The sequence below is a fragment of the Nelusetta ayraudi genome, unplaced genomic scaffold, assembly GCF_046127955.1.
Source record: "Nelusetta ayraudi isolate G7.1 ecotype Tasmania unplaced genomic scaffold, CSIRO-AGI_Nayr_v1 ptg000011l, whole genome shotgun sequence".
In the NCBI taxonomy this organism is placed as follows: domain Eukaryota; kingdom Metazoa; phylum Chordata; class Actinopteri; order Tetraodontiformes; family Monacanthidae; genus Nelusetta; species Nelusetta ayraudi.
Window position 1 is genome coordinate 2602406 of NW_027466061.1, and position 23149 is coordinate 2625554.

At 40.8% G+C, this 23149-nt stretch overlaps 1 protein-coding gene across 2 annotated transcripts in view; it reads left to right on the plus strand.

Moving 5' to 3' along the window:
- Positions 1–23149, plus strand: part of opcml (opioid binding protein/cell adhesion molecule-like) — a 243131-nt gene that overhangs the window by 166167 nt on the left and 53815 nt on the right. For both annotated transcript variants that reach the window (XM_076020003.1, XM_076020002.1), the window contains one exon: positions 12515–12750. In XM_076020003.1, coding sequence (XP_075876118.1) covers positions 12515–12750 — 236 coding nt within the window. The remainder of the gene's footprint in view (positions 1–12514; positions 12751–23149) is intronic.

The following is a 23149-nucleotide window of genomic DNA, read 5'->3' on the forward strand; positions in this document are numbered from 1 at the left end:
CCAAAGTATCTACACGTAATAACACACACACACACACAATGTGTGCTGTTGAGAAGAATCAAAATGAGTCTTTCTGACAATCATTGTGTGTCCAGATCTTTGCTCTTGAAGCACTTAAAGGAATCTGGCCTCTTTTGTTTTTTTTTTTTTAAATCTGATGTACCAGATTTAATCTGCTGCATCTTGTAGTAGCTGATTAAAAGGGCTCTAAAACCAAAACTTTCTTCAGATCTGTTTGCTTTGCTTGCTGTCCAGACCAAAAGGTCTTTTTTTATTTATTTATTTATTTATTTTTAGGTCTGGGCTGTTGTCTTGTTTTGTGTTTGTCAAAAAACTACAGGTCTGATTTTCCAAACAGGATAGAGCGCAGGCCAAAAGATGCAGGGTAAACACAGAGATATATTTTGCTCAGACGGTTGGATTTCTGTTTTTAGAGATCAGCGCGGGGGATCGAGGGCGGCAAATAAAGAGAAAAAGGTACGAAGACAACGCTGCAAAGAGACGGGCAACTCTGGAGTGATTCCCTGAATGTTGCACTGCGGGTACATTTTTAAAACACCTCCGCCCGCGCTTTCATTATTTATTTTTTAATAGCCTTTTTCTGTGCTTGTTTGTTGCAATTTCAAATATGTCTGTGTTAAGGTGGTGTAAGTCTTACTCATTTATCTTAGGGCCCGTGTTTACCACCTGGCCAAAAACATTTGCGATGCTTCTTTCTAAAAGTCTGTTTCAAAGCAGACCCTAACCCTCTAACTGCGAACAGCAGACAGCTCTGAGTCAGATCCAATATTTTCCCACAACCGGATTTGTAAGGGCTGTGTCTGTAAGAAAGTGCACTTAGCCCGGGGCTAACGGCTGCCTTGGCCTGGGGGTTGGATGGTTTTAAGATTGCTTTTAGCCCGGGGCCAAGTGCAACACCAAAAGCCCTGTACACATGCATTTTGAAGAGAGAGAGATTATTATGTTTGCTTGATAGCTTAAAATTTTCACAACTTCAAGGGCGCTTTGCATTCTGCTTACCTATGGCATTCACAGCAAGCAATGGGCTACAATTGTTGGTTTGTTTAATCATGAACTTAATTTCCCTTAAACTTGCAAATGAACCTCTGCCACAATATTTGTTTGTACAGTCGGATTCAGTGACATATAAGAAATGACTAGTCTAATTTTGTTGCCTGCACTTTGTGCACAGACTTGTGAATAGGAATAGGGCTCCATCCTGGTCACTCCCAAAGGGAAGCTCAACATTTTAATCTGTACTGCCTAGAGCGCTGTGTCTTTGTGGTTCACCCAGTCAAAATACCATGGCAATGTAACATCACTGAAGCCAGTTGCCATGGCTGCCTCAACATTGTTCCATGTGCTGGCCATGCAATGTCAGCACCAGGCTGTTGCACTTTTGCATAATGTATTGTCAAATCAAAAAGAAAGTCATTGTTATTTTAGTAGTACAGAACCCTGAAAATGTTCAGTTAAAACAATCCAGCGACTTTTAAACTACTGTGGCACTGTCCAACATCTCCCAGTTTGAAGGTTTAGAATAGTGGTCCTCCTACTCCCTCTTAGACCTTGTTAGTGTAGGACCCCAAGCATCTGAGCTTTTTGCCTACTTTCACTACATGTGAATTGTACTTACGACTAGGTGACATTACAAACAGGATTATTGCTATTTCCTGTAAAAGCTGTCACTTTTTCCGGGAGGGATAGACGCTAATGGCATAATGACTGAATGGCCGAGTCATTATCTCACTGCCACCCAAGCTGCCGCTGCTTACACCCACCGTTCTTATGGTATACACTCTGACACAGGCAGGCCAGGGGGAATTCCCACCACATCTCATTTTCTGATGATTAATTCTGACAAGCCAGCAGTGTCTCTTTGGTGGACATAGCATCCGGCACTTGTGACCTTGAAAAGATGAATACAAAGCAAATAATGCTTAATTATTGATGGAGACAATTGGTTGTAATATCAAATGTCTTGTGTTTGTTGAAGAGATTGTTCTACCATATGTGGCTGTGATGGTGAGCGCTTCCATCAAACAAACTTCTCTGGGAATTCAGCTCTGATCTGTGTGGTCAGCCCCAACAACACAGCAGTCTACAGGAGAGGCTAAGGCATGTTGTCACACAGTGAGTGTATGGTTGGTCACAGGACGCACATGCTCGTATCAATGTGACACGAGTCAGTGAGCATGACATGTAAGTGCGTACAATGACTGGACATAAAAAGAAAAAAATATTGTAGTTATTTTGATTTAAAATATACGGAGTGCCACAGTGCATAAATCACATCCCTTTTGAAAATTGAACTATGAATTAAATAATCAATCATTTGACCAGACTTTAAGACAGGACCACAATTTTACAGATTATTTGTTCAGTTAACAAAACAAAAGTGAAGTAAATAACAGAACATGGATGCGAAAATATTTAGTTTTACAAAACAACTTTAAAAAAAACCTGTCCACTTCCAATATGATTTAAAGTCCCAATGATTGCTACATCCCGTAGGATGCGAAATTTGTCCTTCGGATTTGACCCATCGTCCCCTGGGGGAGCGGCAGGCAGCAGCAGTGCCGCGCCCAGGAATCATTGCGTGGTCTAACCCCCACAGCCCTCGCCCAAATACTGAGAGAGCACGCAAACCCACAGCCCACCAGTCTCAGGGCGGACTCTCCACTAGACCTCTGAGCTGGTCTAGGATTTCAATGATTTGGAAAGACACCACATCTTCTAAGCAAAGCATGAACACGTTAGCAATATACTGCAAGTTTAATTTCCCTCTCCATTCTTCAAGAATGGTCTCTTTCACAGCCCGTAGGCTGAACGAAGGGCTGCAAGTCGGTTTTGCAGGTTGTTTCTTTAGAATTCCCACAGAGATATTTCATGTGGTTCATATCAAGTGGCATACTTGACTGCTGAATCACCTTTAACCTTTTCTTCTTTCGATTTAGATTTGCGTTTTGGATTATCTTTATGTTTGAAAAATGCACAACGACCAAGGACAAGGATTGATGGTTCCATCCTCTCTTTCAATATGGAGCAACACATTTGGAAATTCATGATACTATCAAAAAAAAACTATCAATGCCCCAACAAGAGCAGCATCTCTGTTTTGCTTTTTTCTCGAGTTTTTTGTCCTTCAACTTTGCAATACAGTTTTGAATCTATTAGCCCCCGAGACATTTATCTTGGTCTCATTAGTGCAGAGTATACCATAGTGGAAATAAATATTAAAGGTTTGCTTAAAATGATTTTTCGACTTAATTGAAAGAGCTTTTTGGGACTTGTCACTGACCTGACAGTGATCCGTCACTACTAGTATGTTACTGAGATCATGTACTGTCTGCCCTCTCTGACACCTTTTCTTTTATTCCTAAATGTTGTATACCAATGCTCCTAACCTGGCCATTGCTTAGACATATTTTTCTTTTGGTCATGGACATAACAGTCTCAAGGGTATTTCAAAAACCAGACCAGCTGGTCCAGGTGCAACATCACTTTTTGGTTCTACGATTCATTAGAGTGCTGGAATCCCATCAATCGTAACAGCCTTTTCGGTCTTAGTCTTGACTAAGTCTGACTCCTGAGTTGGTATTGGTCTTGACATTGTCTGTCTGGGCCTTGTCTTTGTCTTGATACCCCTGGTAAATACCCCTGATAAATTAGCTATAGCTAGGTAGAGAATGTAAGCTTTGCAAGCTCATGTTGAGTACAAATGTTGGCAAATGTGAGGACGTCCGTCTTGTTATTTCTTCTGTATTCCTTAGTTGTCCTGTAAATTACTATTTTGGCTACCGCGTTTGTTTGTCCTGTTATCACCATGGAGTGGAGTGTTTGTCCACTGGCCTGGCTGGAAAACAAGGGGCAGAGGAACACACACTCAGGGCAGGTCACATCACATTTTAATGTATATTGCTATTGTACACAGTATTTCCTTTTTCTGAAGCTTGCAATTCTGTAGAAAAACATTTCAGGATTCGTTTTATGGAGAGTCCCCCTTCACCCCCAACTCACCATGATGAGCTATCAATCCAGTGTATAAATGGCATAAATCATGCTGTCATCTCTTACGGTTCGAAGTGGGGTCAGAGGACGGTGACGTACGGGAGTCCACTTCTACCATCAAAGATGAGATGTGAATCAGAAGCAGCAGCAAGATGCTCCCCATAGTACTGATGTGACCCCCATTTAAAGCGCTGAATATGTTAGTCACCGTTGCCCCATAGTTATGTCCTCATTATTCGATCCACAGCTGATTTTTTATGACGGCTATTATAGTTGTTTGAGCACTTATGTGTCGTAAGAAAAAAAAAAAGTAGACTGTCAGCTGGAGGAGAAGGCATTGTCATGCATGTTGCGTCTCTCTGTAGAAGTGATGGTTTGCAGTCCATTGTTTCTGACCGTTAATCTTGGCCTTTTCTCCTCTTTCCAATTGTCATACTGTGCAGTGACCCCAGATAAGGCCGTTTACAGACGATGTGAGATTAATTTTCTTTTTAAGATTTTTTTTGTTTTGTCTTACGTTCTCTAACATTTTAAAAACTCATTTGCACTGAATGAGTATTGCTGTTACCTCGTCTGCGCTAAATCAGTGCCACTGCTTGTGGACGTCTAAAAGTGGCCATGGGTTGAAGTCACTTTCAATAGCACACTGGTTTAAAGGAAAAGGCAACTGGGTTGTTGAAGCTACATCCTAGTAAATCACAGTTAATTCATATGATTCATATGGTAACATTTGCTGAATTTTAATTGTGTTATGTATTTGTAGGAAGGGAAGTAAACATGATCAACATATTTCATAGCTTTTTTTCAACACTTAAATCTTTAAGAGCTTCACTATTTCCCAATTTAATTATCAGTTTATTAATGATGCTTTGCCAGGATTTCTTTATTTCCTCTTCCCCTTTTCTCTCTATACATCCTATACATCTTTTTGGATTTATTATCAGTTTTTAACCTCTGCAAGCCTCAAAAACCCATTTGCTTGGAGTTTTAAAGGTATTCTTGATTACATGAATGGATTTAAGCTCAACTGCTGCAGATGTCTCCGGTGGATTCCTTCAATCTGCCACACTGATTCACAGGCACATAGATTTTTTTTTTTATTATTATTATTTACAATTCAAGCTTTTTTTTTTTATATATTTTCAACCTTACTCTTTATCTATTATAAGAACAAATTCAACATCTTAGATGCATGACCTGTCACCCAGATTTGTAGCTTCTGCTTTATGTGTCAGCAGGCTGTAATGGGTCTGTGATCTCCTGGTGATTTGGCTTATGGAAGGTTCAGGGGCTTACGCAGGCTGGTTTGGAGAAAGCAGCAGCACCAGATGACAGGATACAGGATTAAATCCTGTATTTGGTTGCAAAATAATACATGCAGAATGTTTTCCATAGTTGGTCAGTTTAATGACAACAATGATATTTTATAATGACAAGTAGTATTTTCTGACACACAATGTCCTGAAGTCAAGGTCTACTCAAGGTCAGGATCAGTTAAATCTAAGGTCTGGTGAGGCAGGACAGCTCCCTAACACAGGTGTGCAACAATATTTTTCAAATGGGAAATGATATAAGTGCAAAATGTCGATATGCTGGTTGTAATGTAACTGCATGTGTGATTTAAGTGTTGTATGGTTCAAGCTGTAGGGTCTTTGGTGATCCACAGCTTTAATATTTAGGAAGCTGGTAACTCAAATTAGAAGCAAAGTTTTGGTACTTGAATAAATGAAATTACTTTGCTGAGATTTGCTCACCTGTAAGGACTTATCTTATTATGTCATCTGTCTTATTTTTGCCATGGAGACATATTTGAGCTTGAATGGGTTTAGAATGTAATTAATTTTTGCATGTGTTATTTCTGTCCCTTTTCTTTTCCCCTAGATTTATTTGTGTCTATTTTAAAATATTTGAGCAACATCGACATCATTTCATTCACTCTCTCCGCAGCCTATTTCTAAATTGTCAACTTTTTCGTGAAGTAGAAAAAACACCCAAGTCGTGGTATTCATCATCCAGGGACATTAAATGCTTACTTTGCGAAATTGCTTTTAAAGCACATTTCTGTACAACTGATTTTTTATTTATTTTTTCCTGGCTGGGCCGAACAATATCTCCAGAGAGCAGCTTTCAAAATACAACATCAAAACAGTCCTTTTTATCAGCATCAACTTTATCTTGCCTCACTGATGTTGTTTGGTGTCATCGCAGCAACAACCACAAACTGTGTGTATAAAGTGCTTTCCGGAAAAGTCGTGGGGTGTCATTGAATGTGATGGGAGGATTTTTTATTTTTTTTATTTTTTTCTGATGATGCCACACTGTGTTGGCATCTCTCCAAACCAGTTTCTTTCTTCCGTTATTCTTATTATTTTCTTTTCCCAAACAAGGTGGTGGAAAGTGGAATGAAACTTTGCCACATTGTGATGTAGTCTGGACCATGGTTCAAAATTGTGTGAATTTATCTATTCATCTATCTATCTATCTATGTGTGTGTGTGTGTGTGTGTGTGTTCATCATGTTTTTATTGAGCAGTTGTACTTGCATTTTTTTAGTCTATTTTTATTTCTTGTTAAAAAGAATAAATCAGGCCCACTACAAAAAAACTCTTTCACTCACTTCAGCATGGAGAAGCGCAGAGACAGTGGTTCCAGTCGTCCAATACCCTGAGTGCAGGCTAAGTAGTGTGGATGGATATTTTTTCAGAAGTACCCCACAGCTAAGGCTGTGATCAGCAGCCGACGGCAAAACAAGCTCTGTTTTTGTTTTTGGAGAGAAGGCCACTGTGACTAATTGCATTAACACAATCCACGCTCTAGTTTCCGGAGTAGCCGCCGACAAGGTGCCCTTCAGCACTTAACCTCTGGTTGCTACACAGGCCAGACTCTGTTGCCAGCGGAGGAAGAGCTGAGCTGAACAGCTGCTGTGGAAACGTGCATAACATTTCTAATATGGCGCGGAACAATGCCAGGGCTCAGCATGGGCTACGTAAAGGAAAACTTTCCATGAATGTTTCCTCGCGCTATCTGCAGAGGCGGCCAAATGAAGTGAATAAAGAGTCGTCTGCCCTTGCACCTCAACATGCCGCCTTTTTTCCTGCGCAGAAACTTGGCATGCATTCAGCTTGAGCCTACAAGACCACTGCTGCACCTGCTCGGATAAAAGCAGAAGAGCCTGACAACCTCCTATTAACATTTTTGACCGTTCCGATTCCTGCACTGAATAAATATACTGGGAGAGGCTTTTCCTAAACTATATATATTTACTTGGTGCGTACATAGGTTACTGAGTAAGCTCAGTTACTAAATTGGTCTTTTTTTATCTGAAGCGATTCCAGGATTTGTTGCCTTAGTACTCCGCTGTAAAATAAACACACACGGGTTCTGCAGTCCCCCAAAGAAACAGACAGAGAGAAATAATAAAAAATAATAAATCCCCATGCAAGGGCATCAAGCGTAGATCCATTCCTGCGTACACTAGTGATTGCAACTCTATCTCTTTAGATCATTTGGCAAATGGTTCATTTTTTTCTCAACTTTTATCTGTTTATGATTCAGCCAAGTTTAGCAATGCTCTTATTTATAACTCTGTACACGTGTCTCTTTGCTTATCCAATACATCTGTATCTTTGTGCTGAAGAAATATCAATGAATTGTTGTAGCTTGTTGTTTCCATGTGTCCCGAGCAACCACCAATTTCTCCAGGGGAACCTCAAGGCATACCCAAGCCATCTGGGAGATATAGTCCCTCCCAGAATGTCAGCCCCGAGGCCTTCTCCCAGTGAGACATGCCCCAGGGAGGTTCCCATAAGTCAATCTGACCAGATGCCCGAGTCATCTGGATTGGCTCCTCTGGATGTGGAAGAGCCGTGGCTTTACTCTGAGCTCCTCCTGGGTGTCTAAGCTCCGAACCCTATTTCTAAGGCTGAGCTCTGCTGCCCTGTGGAGAAAAAGCCCATTTCGCTACTTGTATCCGAGACCACGTACTTGCGGTCATTACCCAGAACTCATGAGCATAGGTGAGGGTCAGAGCACAGATCAAGTGGTAAATCGAGAGCTTTGCCTTCCATCCTCCGTCAATCTCCCACGCCATGCTTCACTCACTTGTGAACAAGACCCCTACGTGCATGCTTGAGGTTGGACTTATCTCCCGAATGGGAGTGGGCTGAGGACCAAGGCCAAGATGTATTTATTGTATTGAAGTTTGATTTTTTTCTTTTTTGAAAAACGACTTTATATGAATACATATAGTTGAAGATTATGTAAGCACTTTTCTCTCAAATTGCACAGCATCCACCTGAAGTTTAACTGTCAGATTTACACTTTTTCTTTTTTTTTTGCTTCTTGTCTCTGCGTCCTGCCAGTCTTTCCTGGCTCTGCTTATCCATTGTTTCAACACACCACAGTTCATTCACACTGAACACTGAGTTGGTGCCTATGGAGGAAGACTGAGAGGATAGTGTGAAGTTGTAAAGACTTGAAGGTGTCCAGTGTTGTTGTCTTTTTGACTTCCCTGTAATTTTCAACACCATTCGTCACCCAGCCAAAGCAGCTTGGTAGTCTTTTAGGAGTTGTTGCAGTGGCCTGTCTCCTTCAAAGTCATTTGTGTGGTTTTTTTTTTTGTCACGTAACTACACTCTTGATGACTATCAGCCATGCAAGGTGATACAAAGCCCTGAGTTTTTGTCATGCAGTCGCTGGCCTTCAAGGGAGCTTAAGTGTGGGGATTCAGTTAACGCAGGGTTATTCACACCCAACCTGCCACTGACAAAATCCGTCAGGTTCGCTTGGCAGAAAGCAGGAGTTAAGCATAGAAGTTTGGGAATCATGATTATTTATGTATTTATGTGAACGGGACTGCAGCATATTTAACAGCTTCACAACAATGTCAACAAACATTTCTAAAATTATTTTAAATAATTAATGAAATATTTTAGTATGGTTTGACAACAGACATTTCTCCCAGCCAGATGGGACAAAATTGTGTTTAACCTCAATATGATTATTCTACTTTGCATTAAGGTACATTTAATGGTTGTCGCCGACAAAGAAGTCTCACATAGAGGACGTTATCATCCGATAGACACTGCAAGAATTAGAGATCTGTCTAGTGGAAGTATATTTCTATATGTCTTTCCTTTTATCTCTGCCTGTTCAGCCAGAAACACAAGGCTTATCATGGAACTTGCAGTTATTGCTCAGAAATGTTCAGAGACACTTTTGACCTGGTGTCTTTCTTAACATTACACCATCAGCAGTTTTTGGTCAAAATTATGGACATATTCACTTGACAAACCGAAATGTCCAAAATCTTTGAATCACATTCAAAATTGGACGGAGGCTTCTTCTTTCATCACGCAATATGGCTTAAGGTTTGAAAACACATTGATTCAGTTCCACTGCGTTTCAGCTCAGTCAAAAATCACACTTCATCACTGCACTGTCTACCTTTAGTCCTATATCCCCTCAATTATAGTCTCCTCACGTTCTCATTTTCCCAGTGTTGAGAGCCACACACGCTGACTGCTCATGTTAGTTCTGGCAAAAACCTGTTAATCTGTGAACCCGAAAGTTCTTGTTCTGCTCTATTTACCATGAATGTTGTGTGGCTGACTCGAGAGGTTGGCAGAGCAGACACAGTGAGGTGAGTGAAGCCCCCTGGTTGGTGTGCTAAATGTATCCGGGCAGTGTGTGATCTCTCGAGCTGAGTACAAACAAAATTATACGGCCATCTAGCTCAGTCTGTGCAAATTGAAAATAGGGTGTTTGCAGCTTGTGCAGATCCAAGCCAACTTCGCCAACAGCCCTTAAAAAGTGGAGTTGGCCCAGGAAAACTACACTTATCCTTTAATGATATAGCCAGTAGGCGTTTTTATTTGAAAAAAAAAAAGAAGAAATGCAGTCTGGTTTTGTTTGAAATGTGCATCAGTTCACTTTCCTCTTTAGAGAATTCATAGTAATATTCAATGCAACAGTCACTAGAATACAAAAATATTTGATGTGGTTATTAGTCGCAGGGTCGTAGGGTCTTGATGTGTCCATGTCCACCTAATTGAGAAAAATATTTCATTGCTTATTAACGCAAACAGATAATCAGCATTTTGGCAGTAACTCTGCAAAACTGCATTTAGACCCGCAGACATTGGGAAAATTGCTTTGTGAAGTTCAAAGCAAGCTTTAGAATGCGGGGAGAAAGGAGGACTTTGAACGTGGCATGGTTCTTGGTGCCAGACAGGCTGGTCTGAGTACTTCACAAATGGCTGATCTACTGGGAGTTTCACACACAGCCCTCTCTAGGGTTTACAGCGAATGGTTCTGAAAAGAGAAAATATCCAGTGAAAAGCGAAAGTTGTACGAGGAAAAATGTCCAGTGGATGTTAGGGGTCAGAGGAGAATGGGTAAATTGATGTTCAGAGCTAAATTTTGATATACATTATCGATTATGTAATCATTATCGATAAAAGATATAGTATACGTTACCACTTCTTGTGCACAAAGTCGTGACGGTGTGGCAGTGTAAAAAGTAAGCACATTAAGATGAATGAAGCAGAGCCGTGAGGTGCAGGGCAAAGAGCAGGTGCGCTATTTATCAGGCAGTTGGTGGATAGATCTCTGACTTTTGCTGAATGTGGAAATGTCCTTGGGCAAGATACCGAGGAGCCCTTAATTGCATGTGTGGGTGGAATTTGTTGATCGCTTTCGTTGAGCAGGAGCGAGGTTGAGGGGTGCCCTTTGCCACACTTCTATAAAAGTGTGTCAGAATAGTAAATACATGTTTGGGTTGCAACACACTGATTGCTAAGAGGTGAGGAGAGCTTTTAAAATGCTCTACGTTATCCCTGTTATGGAATATGTAAATAAATAGTAAGTTATGTTGCTACAGTACAATGAGCAATTCATTCTAGATTCATCCATACTCAAATTGCTTGCACCCCAAACATTTTATCCGGATGTGCCAATTGGCAGGCAAAGAAACAATTACAGCCGAAAGGCGATATGTGTGAATATGAAACAAAGAACACATGAAACAAAAATAAGTGAATGATGAACCAAATGAAACTAAAAGCGATGCGTATGCTGGAGGGTTGAGGAGTAAGACTGAAATCCTTGGGGTGTCTATGTCTTCAACACCACAGGTTAAACTGTTTGCTAAACTGCTAAGGCCTTTAAGAGGTCAAATAACACACATGTGCCCTTTAAGACATTCCAGCAACGTGCCCGTCACTTTTACCGGGCATTATGTTTATTTGTGTGATATACCACAAAATTTTATCCATTTAGTTTCTGTAGTTCCGTAGTAGACACATTGATGGCAATTATGCCCCATCGCCAGCAAATAATATTCACCTGGAGCCGGGGGGAATTATACTGCCTCTTTAAGAGGGTGATGGAGACCCGAGGCTGTGGGGATTTTTGCAATTGACGTTTTTACCACCATTACAATATCTGATGACCTAGGTCTAAAAATGCGGCAGAGTTACCAGAGCGCAATTTGCGCTTCTGACTCATCAGGTGCTGCGTTTCCGGCGGTTTTTGTGCCTGCTTATCGCTAGCGCAAAAACCTTTGTGGATACGACGCAAAGATGGCGAGATAGTAAGTAAGTAACTCAAAGCAGAAGTTCAACTTTGTCGTCTATCCACACCGTCTTTTTGCGTGCGTTCTTTGCCATCTTCGCATTGCTATGCTAGCAAGCTAGCTTCTGTAAATACACAGGGTTCCAGGTCTTCTTCTTCCGCCTTCAGGGGGTAAAACCACAGCGCCACATAAAGCCTTGTGTAAGTACTTTCCAGTGTTTCCGTGTACATGCAGATATTTTTGGAGACGGCTTAGGGTGATCTCTTTTTTTCTCCCCAAAAACACGCTCGGTTTCAAATAAATGTCCTCTCCTTGTAAACAGTGCCTTAAAAATGGATAAAATGTATTTCCATGTTAGTAGGTTGTTGTTGTTGTTATTATTTTTCAATGCTAAAGCGAGCCACAGCAGAGGTGCAGAAGTATTTAATGAACAACTCATGCGATAGCTCATTCTGTGATGGTCACTTTCAGTAATCTAATACGAATGAGAACACTTTCGCAAGTGTTCTGTGAAAACTCCTCTTGCTGCAGAACTAGAGGCAATACTTGTGCATGTTTTGTTGTTTTGGGGAATTTAGGGTGAAGAAAGGACGCAAAGTTCATAAAATTTCATTTTGTAATCAGCCACAGTTGCAGATTGAGCAGTCTACCAAATTGTAATCATGCCCAAAAATGAAAATTGGGCATTTTTCTGCAAACTGTCAAAGACTGCCCTTGCATCAGAACACCACAACAACAATCACAAATGTGCCCCTGGAATGAATGTCATTTGTTATTTTTCTTGGCTCCTCATTCTTCCGAAGATTTCATCAAGGATTGCTGAATGATACTTTGTCAATTTTGAACCACTGCTGAATGATGTTGTTGCTAAAGGCTCAAAATCTCTAATGTATTCCTGTTCTTTTCTGTATTTGTCATCTTGTCCTTTCAGATGCAATGTGGACAAGTTGGTATCACGAGTGGCATGGCTCAATCGCACCACCATATTATTCGCTGGGAGTGAGAAGTGGTCTCTGGATCCTCGCGTCGTCCTCATGGAGAACACAGCGGTGACGGAGTACAGCATTCAGATCCAAAACGTTGACGTCCATGATGAAGGGCCCTACGTGTGCTCAATCCTCACTAACAAGAAACCAAAAGCCACAAAAGTGCATCTCATTGTTCAAGGTAAGCCAGACCCAACCCTCTACTAATAACCTGTCAAACCTTGTCAGAGTTGGAGGAAAATCAAAGAAATCCTATGCCTTTTGATTTTTTTTACTTGCTATGTGCTTAGATGGAATTAAATGGAACTATGATTCAATCTTGAAACCAGTTAATACGGCTGATAGATATCGATTTAGGACACTGTGCATTGAAAAAAAAATGCCTTGGATGAGTTTCATCTACCACGTCTAGTGTCAGCAATAGAATCGTTATCTCTTCTAATAAAATCTTTTTTTTCCTTCATGCTAGAAAATTACAATTCAAAACTTTTCTTTAGGGCTTAGATCATGTGCGTGGACAAAGCTGACATATAATTAAGATGAAATGTTTTGAAACACAAGTGCCAACATCTCAATGCTCACATCAAACATTTTGGATCAGTCCAGGGAACTATGAACATTTTTTTTGTTTCTTTTGGGAATACACTAAGATGACTACATAATTATCCTTTTTAATGAATTCTCAGTTAATGTATTTGTTATGTATGTAAATTATATATATTACACCATGTAATTAATGATGACATCTTACGATAACAAAAATTATTAGGTTATGGTTTGAAATCTAACAAAAAAGAAATAAGGGAAAGAGAGATGAGAAAAGTACTGCATGACTCTAATTCCACTTCTGTCTCGGTTTCGTCATCTCTTCTCACAAATATGTTAACCATCTGGATGCTAAAGCTCACATTTAACACTCTAAATACCACCACAAGATGTGCAGACATGGGCAAAGCTGCCTTTGATGCCGCAGCAAAAACAAAAGTAAAAAGCAAAAGTGATGTCATTAAGTCGTGGTATGCTTTCCAAAGAAAATAGCGTACACAAAGCAATCATTCCAAAATGAGAGCAGGTGTTGGTGGTCTAAGGGCAGGAAGCTCTAAAACAGGCCAGCAACACATTGCATGTAAATACATATGGCAGTGTAATATGTTGGCAGTAAACAATACACAAGAAATTCTTCGTTCAAGTGTGTTTAGATTTTATTCAAGATATTTTCTGCACCGACCAAATTAAGTCCATGTGGTTCTGAAGATATCCCAGGACCCGCATTTATCGACAATGCAGAGACAATGCCTTAAATTCTGTTTTACGGATTAAAGAATGTGCATAAGTAAAAATCTATGGGCATACCAGTTGTACACACATCGCTATGCAATCAGTGTCCTGCAACACTGTCTCGGTCATTTGCGTTTAGAGACGTCTCCACAATGACCTTTTGTGGTAAAAACGCATCCTCTTAAAAACCACATGAATATATTATTTCACCCTCATGGTAAAAACTGTAAAAACACTCAAGAAAAGAAAGTCTTGTGAACCAAAATTGAAGCACTACTGGATATAAATAAATGAAATATATAAATGCACCTAAGTACAGAAACGACCTAGAGGACAAAGTACGACACACCTGTCACTCATGCTGGACAGCATCAGGTTTGTCTGGGATTATTGATCATGGTGACAATGTGTCAATGGCAACTTTTTCAGCTGAAAATGTTGGACCACCATCAATCCTACACTGGAGGTGTGTTTTCAAACCTTTTAGCACAGCGTGTAATAGAGCGTTTTAATAACTCGGTGACATTGTTGTTAAACTGTGTCACCAGCCAGACGCTCAGGACCAGCCGGTCCAGCTGGGACTGTGCGTCGCCAGGGCTGACTGAGGCGGCGCTGCAAAGTCACACGCGCACCAAAAGCCATAGATAGATAAAGAGACCAGTGTATGGACTGCAATGACTGCTTCTTGCCCAAATCCACCGGTTAAAAAGGTTTCAGCTGTTCTTCAAGTCCACAGTGGCTCTTGAATGCATACGGACTCCATTATAGTTGTGCTACTGTTGGCTCTACCTGTTGTTTAGAAGTGTTGGTAGCCATGGCTTGAGCGTATAACCTTGATCACCTTCCAGTGAAAATGTTTCAATAACCATACTTACATACCAACAGTCTCAACAGTGATCTCCTATCTGGAGAACCACACACAAACACAGAGGCATGTTTTCCACCAGGCCACCGGGCAACAACTGAGACAAATTTATGTGGCAAAATGTCTGCATGCTAACAGAATGGAACCCCCCTTCTGTTGACATAATTGAATTCATTTCTTGTTTGATGGTGCTTTTGTTGCCATGTGGGTGCAATTGATGGCTCCGCATGTGTTAGGAAATCCAGCGATGCTGTGAAATCCCTGTTTGATTTTGGCTTGTCGACGGTGTTTGTGAGGGAAGTGGATGTAGGTCGGGAGGGACAAAAGAAATTCATCCAGAACCGCCGGCACGATCCTCCTCACCGATGGCTTGGGAATGCAGATATGTCTCTAACAGTTTTTTGTATTTTGTTGTTGTTGTTGTTGTTAAAGGAGACCTGCAATACATGCGGGTGATGAAACTTTAATTTTAAAATGTTTGAGAATATTTGAACATTTTTAGTACACATGATGTACATAATATGCATCACACATAGTAGAGGGCCCATGCCCAACAGCGACAGGAAAACATTCTGAATAGAAGGGAGGAAATACAATACTACTAGTAGTGGTACCATAATGTTGTTGGCCACATGTATTGCTTTGTTGTTGTTGTTTCTTTGGCAAAAACTCCTCAATTGTCCCATAAGTCTTCACCTCATCTTTGTGTCGTATTGCATCATTACTATTACTTCTTTTTCTAGTAGTTCTTCTTCTTTACAGTCTGATGACAACTCTTGCTCACACAAATGCCCAAGAATGTTGCTATGCAGCGAGGTTACACTCTCACTGTGACCAGGAAGTTGCCAGATTGTGGCACTAGATTTAGGCTCGGCTGTGTGGCCATTTGCCATGATTACGCACATACTGGCATTCTGGCACTATGCGAACAGTGCGCACAAAGACTTCCACAGTGTTTTGTGTTGTGGGGACAATTTTCTTGCAATATTGGACACAGATATATGTCACAGCCTGGAGTCACACAGGAATGACTACAGTGCAGTACAGCCACCTTTATGGTGAAGACAGATCAGGAGGTCTGTGGGGGATTGCGGTGGTGTCTTTCATCCCCACAGGCGCTCTGCTCTCTAGCACCTCAGAAATGGAGATTGGTGTTGAACCTGTACACAGGGGAAGGGCTCTGGAGGCAAACATCAATCAGCCCGGTGACCTTGTCAGCCGATACCTCCAGGAATAAAGGGCACGTGCCTCCATGGCGACTGCAGTCGAAGTGGACCGGCAGCACATAAGCGTTTCGACAAGAAAGAGTAATATCTAAGAGTGCTTTGTAATGCATGGCATATGAATCCACGTGGATTCAGAGCCAAGGTCTCAGCATCAAGTGCTCGTTAATCTCTGATCCCAAACTCTAATGGCCACAGTTCCGTTTCCGTAATGAGCAATCTGCTGAGCTGTTTCCCTCTTATTGTCCGGCCTTGAAACACTTACGCAGCGGTACAGTGTTCATCTTTGCAGAGGAAACAGGGTGTCGCTTCGGAAGCAGTGGCTGTTCTTTTGTCTGTTGGTCTTTTGGACTTTGGCTTGAAAGCAGTATGCTTGCACAATGTAAAATATATATTTATACATATATATATATATATGTATATATATATATATATATATATATATATATATATATATATGTATATATATCGTCATAAATGTTGAATTGCATGGTCAGGGTGACACTTGAATGCACAAAAGCTTTCAGCCACTTCAGTCTTCTTTAGCACAGTTACTTTTGGGTCCTCTGTCTGTTCTTCAATTTCTCGTCTGCCCCATGACAAAGGAAATTGACAGTTCTCCTTTGTCAATGTTTATGGACATAACTATTTTGTCCTGCATGTCATTCAAACAGCATCCAAAAGTATTACAATTACAGAACGCTTTGAAGGGACTTGCAATGGGCTCGTCAGTAAAACTCTGGATATTAAGATGTGTTTAAATGTGTAGAAAAAAAATAGCAGAGTAAATCTCTTGTAAGTACCCATGTGTTAAAATCTCGCATGTGGCTGATGCAGTTGTTGTCAAACAACATAATTGAAAAGTTTAATTTTCAAAAAAAGTAATGGAATATGTGCAATCACTATATACACAAACACTCTCATGTGTAGAGAAATGACAGAACAGGTAAAGAAGAACACTTCTCCACTCTGCCCCTGCGTGTGCGAGCCTTGGCTGGCCCGTAGCAACTCAACCTCTTCCCTCATATTTACTCGATTAGAGCAAGACCAGATGGTGTTTACCTCATGCAGTCCCATCCGCTTCTCTGGTCCCGTTTCCTCTTAGTTCTGAAGTATGTCCTCAGTGATACCAATACAAGCAGACGGCCCCAGGTATGGGAAACACGGCCAATGGTGATCACTAATAATCTTGTCACTGGTGTGTGATTTTGATTTCAATACCCACAAGTTTTTTTTTTTTTTTTTTACTAGCAATGCCACCACCACTACTGTTACTACGGCAATGTCTTTACTTGTTTTGTCAACCAGGTGTAGTCTCATGCCTTACCGTCTCCTGCAGCAAAGCGATGTGAAGGTATTTAATGTCTTCCCAAACAGAAAGATGGTCTGTGACACACTTGCGCTTTGAGCTTTGAGCCACTTGAGATTGGATCCCTCAGGATGGGGTTTAAAAAAAGAGGTTCTTCAGGCTGAGGCAAGGAGCGAGAGAGAGAGAGAGAGAGAGAGAGAGAGAGAGAGAGAGAGAGAGAGAGAGAGAGAGAGAGAACATTTGCCAGGGGGGGAGGTGGACCAAGGATTTTGCCTTGTTCATTAAACTTTGATTCGGTCCAATAAAAAACAAGTGCCTGTTCAAGACAGCTCTTCTTTGAGCACGTCCCTGCTGTTTAGGGAGCTTCCAGCTGAGGTGCCCAGTGGGTTGCTGTATGGCCCGAGACCAGCGACTGTCTCCTGGTTCGTCTGATCTCTCACACTCTAATCAAATGCCAGTCAGGTAGTCAGGGGATGGCGAGTTCCTAAAGGAATATGGAATAACCTGCAAAAAGAGCCTCCTGAAACAGGCTGTCTCCGGTGTGGCTAGAAAGAAGGCTCTAATGGGGGAAGCCTAGGAGCGTTCGGATAGGCCGATATTTTTGGAAGCTTGCTTCCTAAATAAATTGAAGGAAGAATGAGCTTTTTCAGGCCTCTTAAAAAAAACGAGCCAACACTATACAATTAAAGGAATATAAAAGGTGTGTATAGTCATAGTCACACACACGCTCATGTAATACCATGGTTAACAGAGCTTCTGGCTTTTAAAAATACTAAGACGTCTCCTGAAATCAACACCCCATAATAAAACACATTTTTTGTCATCTTTTCTCGAGAGGCAGAGTATGTACTTAATAGTTAAAGCCTTGGGAGATAGAGGTGGAGTTAGTTTCTTATAAAGCTTTTAATTATTTCTTTTTCTTTTTTTTTTACTAAATTGGCAGTCGTTGATCTGCTACAGGGTTTTGTGTCTATGTCTACATCAAAGCAACTACAGGAAAAAGAAAACTAGAGATCTGATGGGCAATAAAAAACAGGATTTACATTGTGTGGTTTCATGCCATGAAAAGCCTCTAAATCTGCACAATGGGCCCTTAAATATATAGTTTCAAAATGGTTTTCACAATTCATTGACTCTGAAGAATGGCACCACCCGACCACAGGCGCTGCCCTAATGCAGGACTATTTAACTTTGGTGGCCTGCCTACACACTTGATGTGGTTTTCCATCAAAATTACCATGAGACATTAACCTTGAACCCTCAAATGGACTGACTGACTGGACATCACAGGACATATTCCTGATCACCTTTGTTATGTTTTTGCACTCTATTGTGTAATGTATTATTATTTTCAGTCGCATTGATACAATTTATTATTGTATCACTACATCTCCATAACATAGTGATTTGATAATGTTTCCATAACGTTGGAGGTTGGCTGAAGGTGAGCAGAATTCCTTTGAGCCCAATCTTTCCGCATTTTGCACTTCATGGACATAGCACAATCAATCACACACAGAAAAGCATCCCACACAATCTATTATTTTATTCTGTCATGCAAATTACAAGAAAAAAAAAATCATACATACTACTTTTACATACACTGCTTGTATGCTCATTAGTAACATTTTATGCATTAAAAAAAACTTAAAAAAAAAATCAAAATTAAAAAAAACCTTGCAGACAGGCGCTCCCTCATGTACACAATGTACACAAGTATAACGTTCAAAAAATTGTATTGCATTGAACGGATGCCTTCAGTGCAATTTAAGAATCAAATGAAATATTCCAACTCATACATGAAGCTATTGATTTACACTGACCAGGCCTGCTGCTTTCCACAATAAGTTATTTCGTGGTATTTAGAGGTACTGATGTGGCCTGAAGGAAAAATAAAAAAGACCTCAAAAGTAGTAAAAATCACTGAATCAGAATCACAATCAAAATTGTATTGTCACATCACATTGCAGGTAATGCAGGTGAATTGCTTAATTCCACATGACTCAAAATGCAGTGAAAGTGTGAAAGAAGTACGTACTTGGTGACGATGATGTTGGAGCTGTGTGTGACTGTGCAGTCATGTGGATGAAGGGGAGGGCTGGGCATGCAGCCCTGGAGCACCTGTGTCGAGTGTCAGGGTTGGATGTGATGCTGCTTATTGTCACCACTTGGCAGCATCCTCACAGGAAGTTCAGTTCTCTAGCTGCAGATGGTAGGATGATGTTTACTTGGTGCATGCAATGCGATTCAATTGAAATGTTATCCATAACCTGTACTTGTATTCAGTGTTGTACATAATTGTTTTGATGACTCAAAAAAAACCACAAAAACAAAATGTGTTGCCCAAAATCTGGAAAGCATTTATGTTTTGTTTTTTTTTTCTTTTGTTTTGTTTGGCACAGCTCTCCAGCTTTCTTTGTGGAAGGCCACTAGCACAGAGTGGTTGCAGACAGTAATGATAAGGTCAGAATGGTTTGTATCATGGACCACAGAGGTTCAATGAGCGGTTGTGGGTAAATTAAGCAGACTTCACTTCCTTTAAAAAAAAAAAAAAAAATCACTTTAGATGTATTTTTACACTTAAACCTAATATATTATTAAATAAAACAAACTTGTTTAAACACGTTTATCACTGTCATTACATTAAAATCAATCCAAATGTACGATTTATGAACACGAGATCTGATAGTTTGTCTGCTGCTGTCCAATTTTGGTCCTGCTGGCAACCTGTTATCATACTGAAGTAAATGAGTCCCTATCGCTCAGTATGAAACAATATTAAACAGAACGTTGTCTCCCACTCCTGCTGGATCTCTGACTGTTACCTTCTACACCTGCAGCGATAGCGCAACACCCACACACATTTACCGCAGTGTTAGTGCGTTTACTTCTGTCACCACCTGCCAACTAGTGACCGACTGCACCTGCTCAGTGATAGCGTTAGACAGATTTTTTTTCATCCGTCCCAGAGGGCAAACACATAGAAGGTAACAGATGCACTTGTTGGCAATAAATTAGCAGAAAACATTTGACACAATATCAATCAAACACATGACGTCCTTCGTTGTTTCTGAAAAATAATATTCCATTAATGAGTTATTGTTTTGAATACGTTAGCTGTAGCTGTTTTGTTTTGTTTTTTGGACAACTTGGCAGCATTTCCTTTCCTTTGAGAACAGTAATGAACAAAGTGACTGTACTTCAAAATTTTCTCGAAATACCTGTACGCTAATTGGATTTGCTATCAGATCAAGACAAAGACCAGCCTATCATAACCAGTAGATTGTTGATCATGGATATCTGACATATTTTTTCTTGAGAAAGTTCTCAGTTCCCTGTCAACAGAAAAAGATTTCCCTTTACATTTTGTAGTGAATTGAAATTGGAATTGCACACTGTTTCATTCAGCAGATCTTCAGGAAATAGATATATAAATCCAATTTATTGCCTATGTTACCTAAACCGTATGCTGCCCCTCGAAAACTAGACAGGTTACCTTCATTCAGGTTGTCTGTTGTTTTCCAGACATTAATGTCTTTTTTTCTCCGTTCCTCCGCTCATTTTGGAGGTACGTCATTAAATATGTGTCAGCTCCATCACCCCCACAGCTCCGTCGACACCCTCAGACCCACACTCCTGCTAGTATTCACTAATCCTGATCCTTCTCCTTGTTCTTCTGCCAGCCATTCGTCATTGCTGTGACAGGCATCGTTCTCACTTGACAGATGATGTTTGCTTCATTTTCCTGTAGCCACGCCTTTCACACGCTGCGCACCAACTCTACAAAAGATATGGAGAGTGATTGTCATTGACTTTAAGGAGCTAACGGCAGCAACTATGAACCAACCCTGCAGAACCAGAGCTGCAGAGAAAATGTTTGTTTTAATCGTGATGGAGGAGCAGGGGAGGAGGTGGGTTGTTCGATCGCCGGTAAAGAAGCAGAAGAAGATGATCAGTTGGGGTGGCGTTAAAAAGGGCACTTTTTCAGGCTGACCAAAAGGAGCTGAGGGAAGTGATGTAAGCCTACAGCTAATTAGGGTCGCACAGCGGGGAATACTAATAAGGCTGACGTCGTTCCCTGTCAGAACTAACACTTCGCTCGATTTTAAGAAGACATATCATTGGATTGACACTAAAATGCAATGGTGTTTGGGGCATAAAAAATCTTAAACTTAATGGCACAGATAGCAAATTGACATTACGGTAGAAGCTGGGACCAGATTATAATGAGACATTCACAGGCTCACTCTTTAGAACAGAAATGCTAATCGGTAGTCAGCTAACTCGGCAGAGTTAGAGTTGGTCGTTCGATCGGTTGGCGGTTCAATCCCCACTGGAGTACTGAGTTAAATTATCTGGTCACCTGAGCTGCGCATTAGCTACTCACCAAATTAAGAAAAAAGTAAGCAAGCAAATCTTGATCTGATCTGATATCTAGCATGTCTATTCAGAGACATGTTGAGGAATCTGAGGATTTCCAAAATCCAATGTCTTGTTGCGGTCCTTATCATTTTTAGATGATGTCTGGTAGGCAAGCAAAGTAAAAGGAGGAGCATAAAAGAGATATTCGGAGCTAGGTAATGAATATAGAGTGGATTATATCTATTTGATCATCCAGAGTATCGCTGTCATCATACAACCATTGAGGGGCTCCGTCTGCAGTCGGAGAAAGGCAGAGTAGGGAAGATAGTTTATCAGGTGCTGCTTGTTGATATCATCAAATATAATCAACGGCAATAGCTTGGAAGGGGAAGTTTAGTGGTATATCAGAAAAAAAAAGTTCATCGTTGAGTGCATTCTAAGATACCACAGACAAATGGATTAAGGGTGATTTCCCTGAGTACTTGGTGAGTTGAGATGAGGAATGATTGTTTCCAACAAACATTAATCCTCGTCTTTTGCCTAATTGAACATCTAGTTGTGACTCGAGGTTCATTATCCACCACTTCTGTTACAAGTCAAGCAGAGGAGAGCAGACGTTGGCAACTCCTTTAATCTCTTTCGAGTTTCTCAGCAGCTGTGCCACAAATTGCCACGATTCCGCACCATGACGAGACTCAGTGGAACCAGAGATCCAGTCTGGATCACTTTTAGCACCTGCGGTCACTTTCTGAAGGGGTGGATGCGTGGCATTTCCTGGAGAGAATGTCGATGCACGGTGATATGTTAGAAAGGATGAGCGATTTAATTCAGTTCTAAAATACCCTGAACGGACTACGGGATTATCCTCTTTAGTTTCGTCAAGTGTAATGACGTGGCTCTGTGTTTTTTCTGATTAGGTGCCGTGCAGACGGGGAGAAATGAGAAGGGCATCGGCCCTTTCAATTCAATTCACACCAGGCTAATAAGCCTCCGGGCTCATTACAGGGAAGAGAGAGGCTTCGCCTTTTTGCAAAATGCAAGTAATGAGGCATTGGGAATATTTCACAACATTAGGGTAACTGAAATCGTAGAGTAAGTCCTATAAGCTTTGCTTGTGAGACACATTTTTAAAGTGTTTTTTTCCTCCTTTTTTTATTCTTTGTCCTCGGGGCTGATGGGGATTTCACTTTCTATGTCTCACCTACAGAGCTCAGTGAGTATTTGGCCTGGGCTGCACTGTTTTCATTTTCCTGTTTTGCTTTCTGGCCATGTTGACATGATGAACACATGCAGAGATGTTAAACCAGCTTCCTTGGCTTTCATGCAAATAAGTTCTTTGATGTTTTTCATTCAACGACACTGTGCGGTGGTAATGACTTGCTTTGAGACATTTTTACCTCAGATTCTGCAGCCTCTAGAACCCCGAGGCCTAATCCTGCAATATGTAAACACCCTAATCACTGCATCTGTCTTGTGCACGGTGATTTTTAAAAAAATTTTTTTTTAATAGAATTAAAGACAATGAAGACCGCAGAGTGAAATG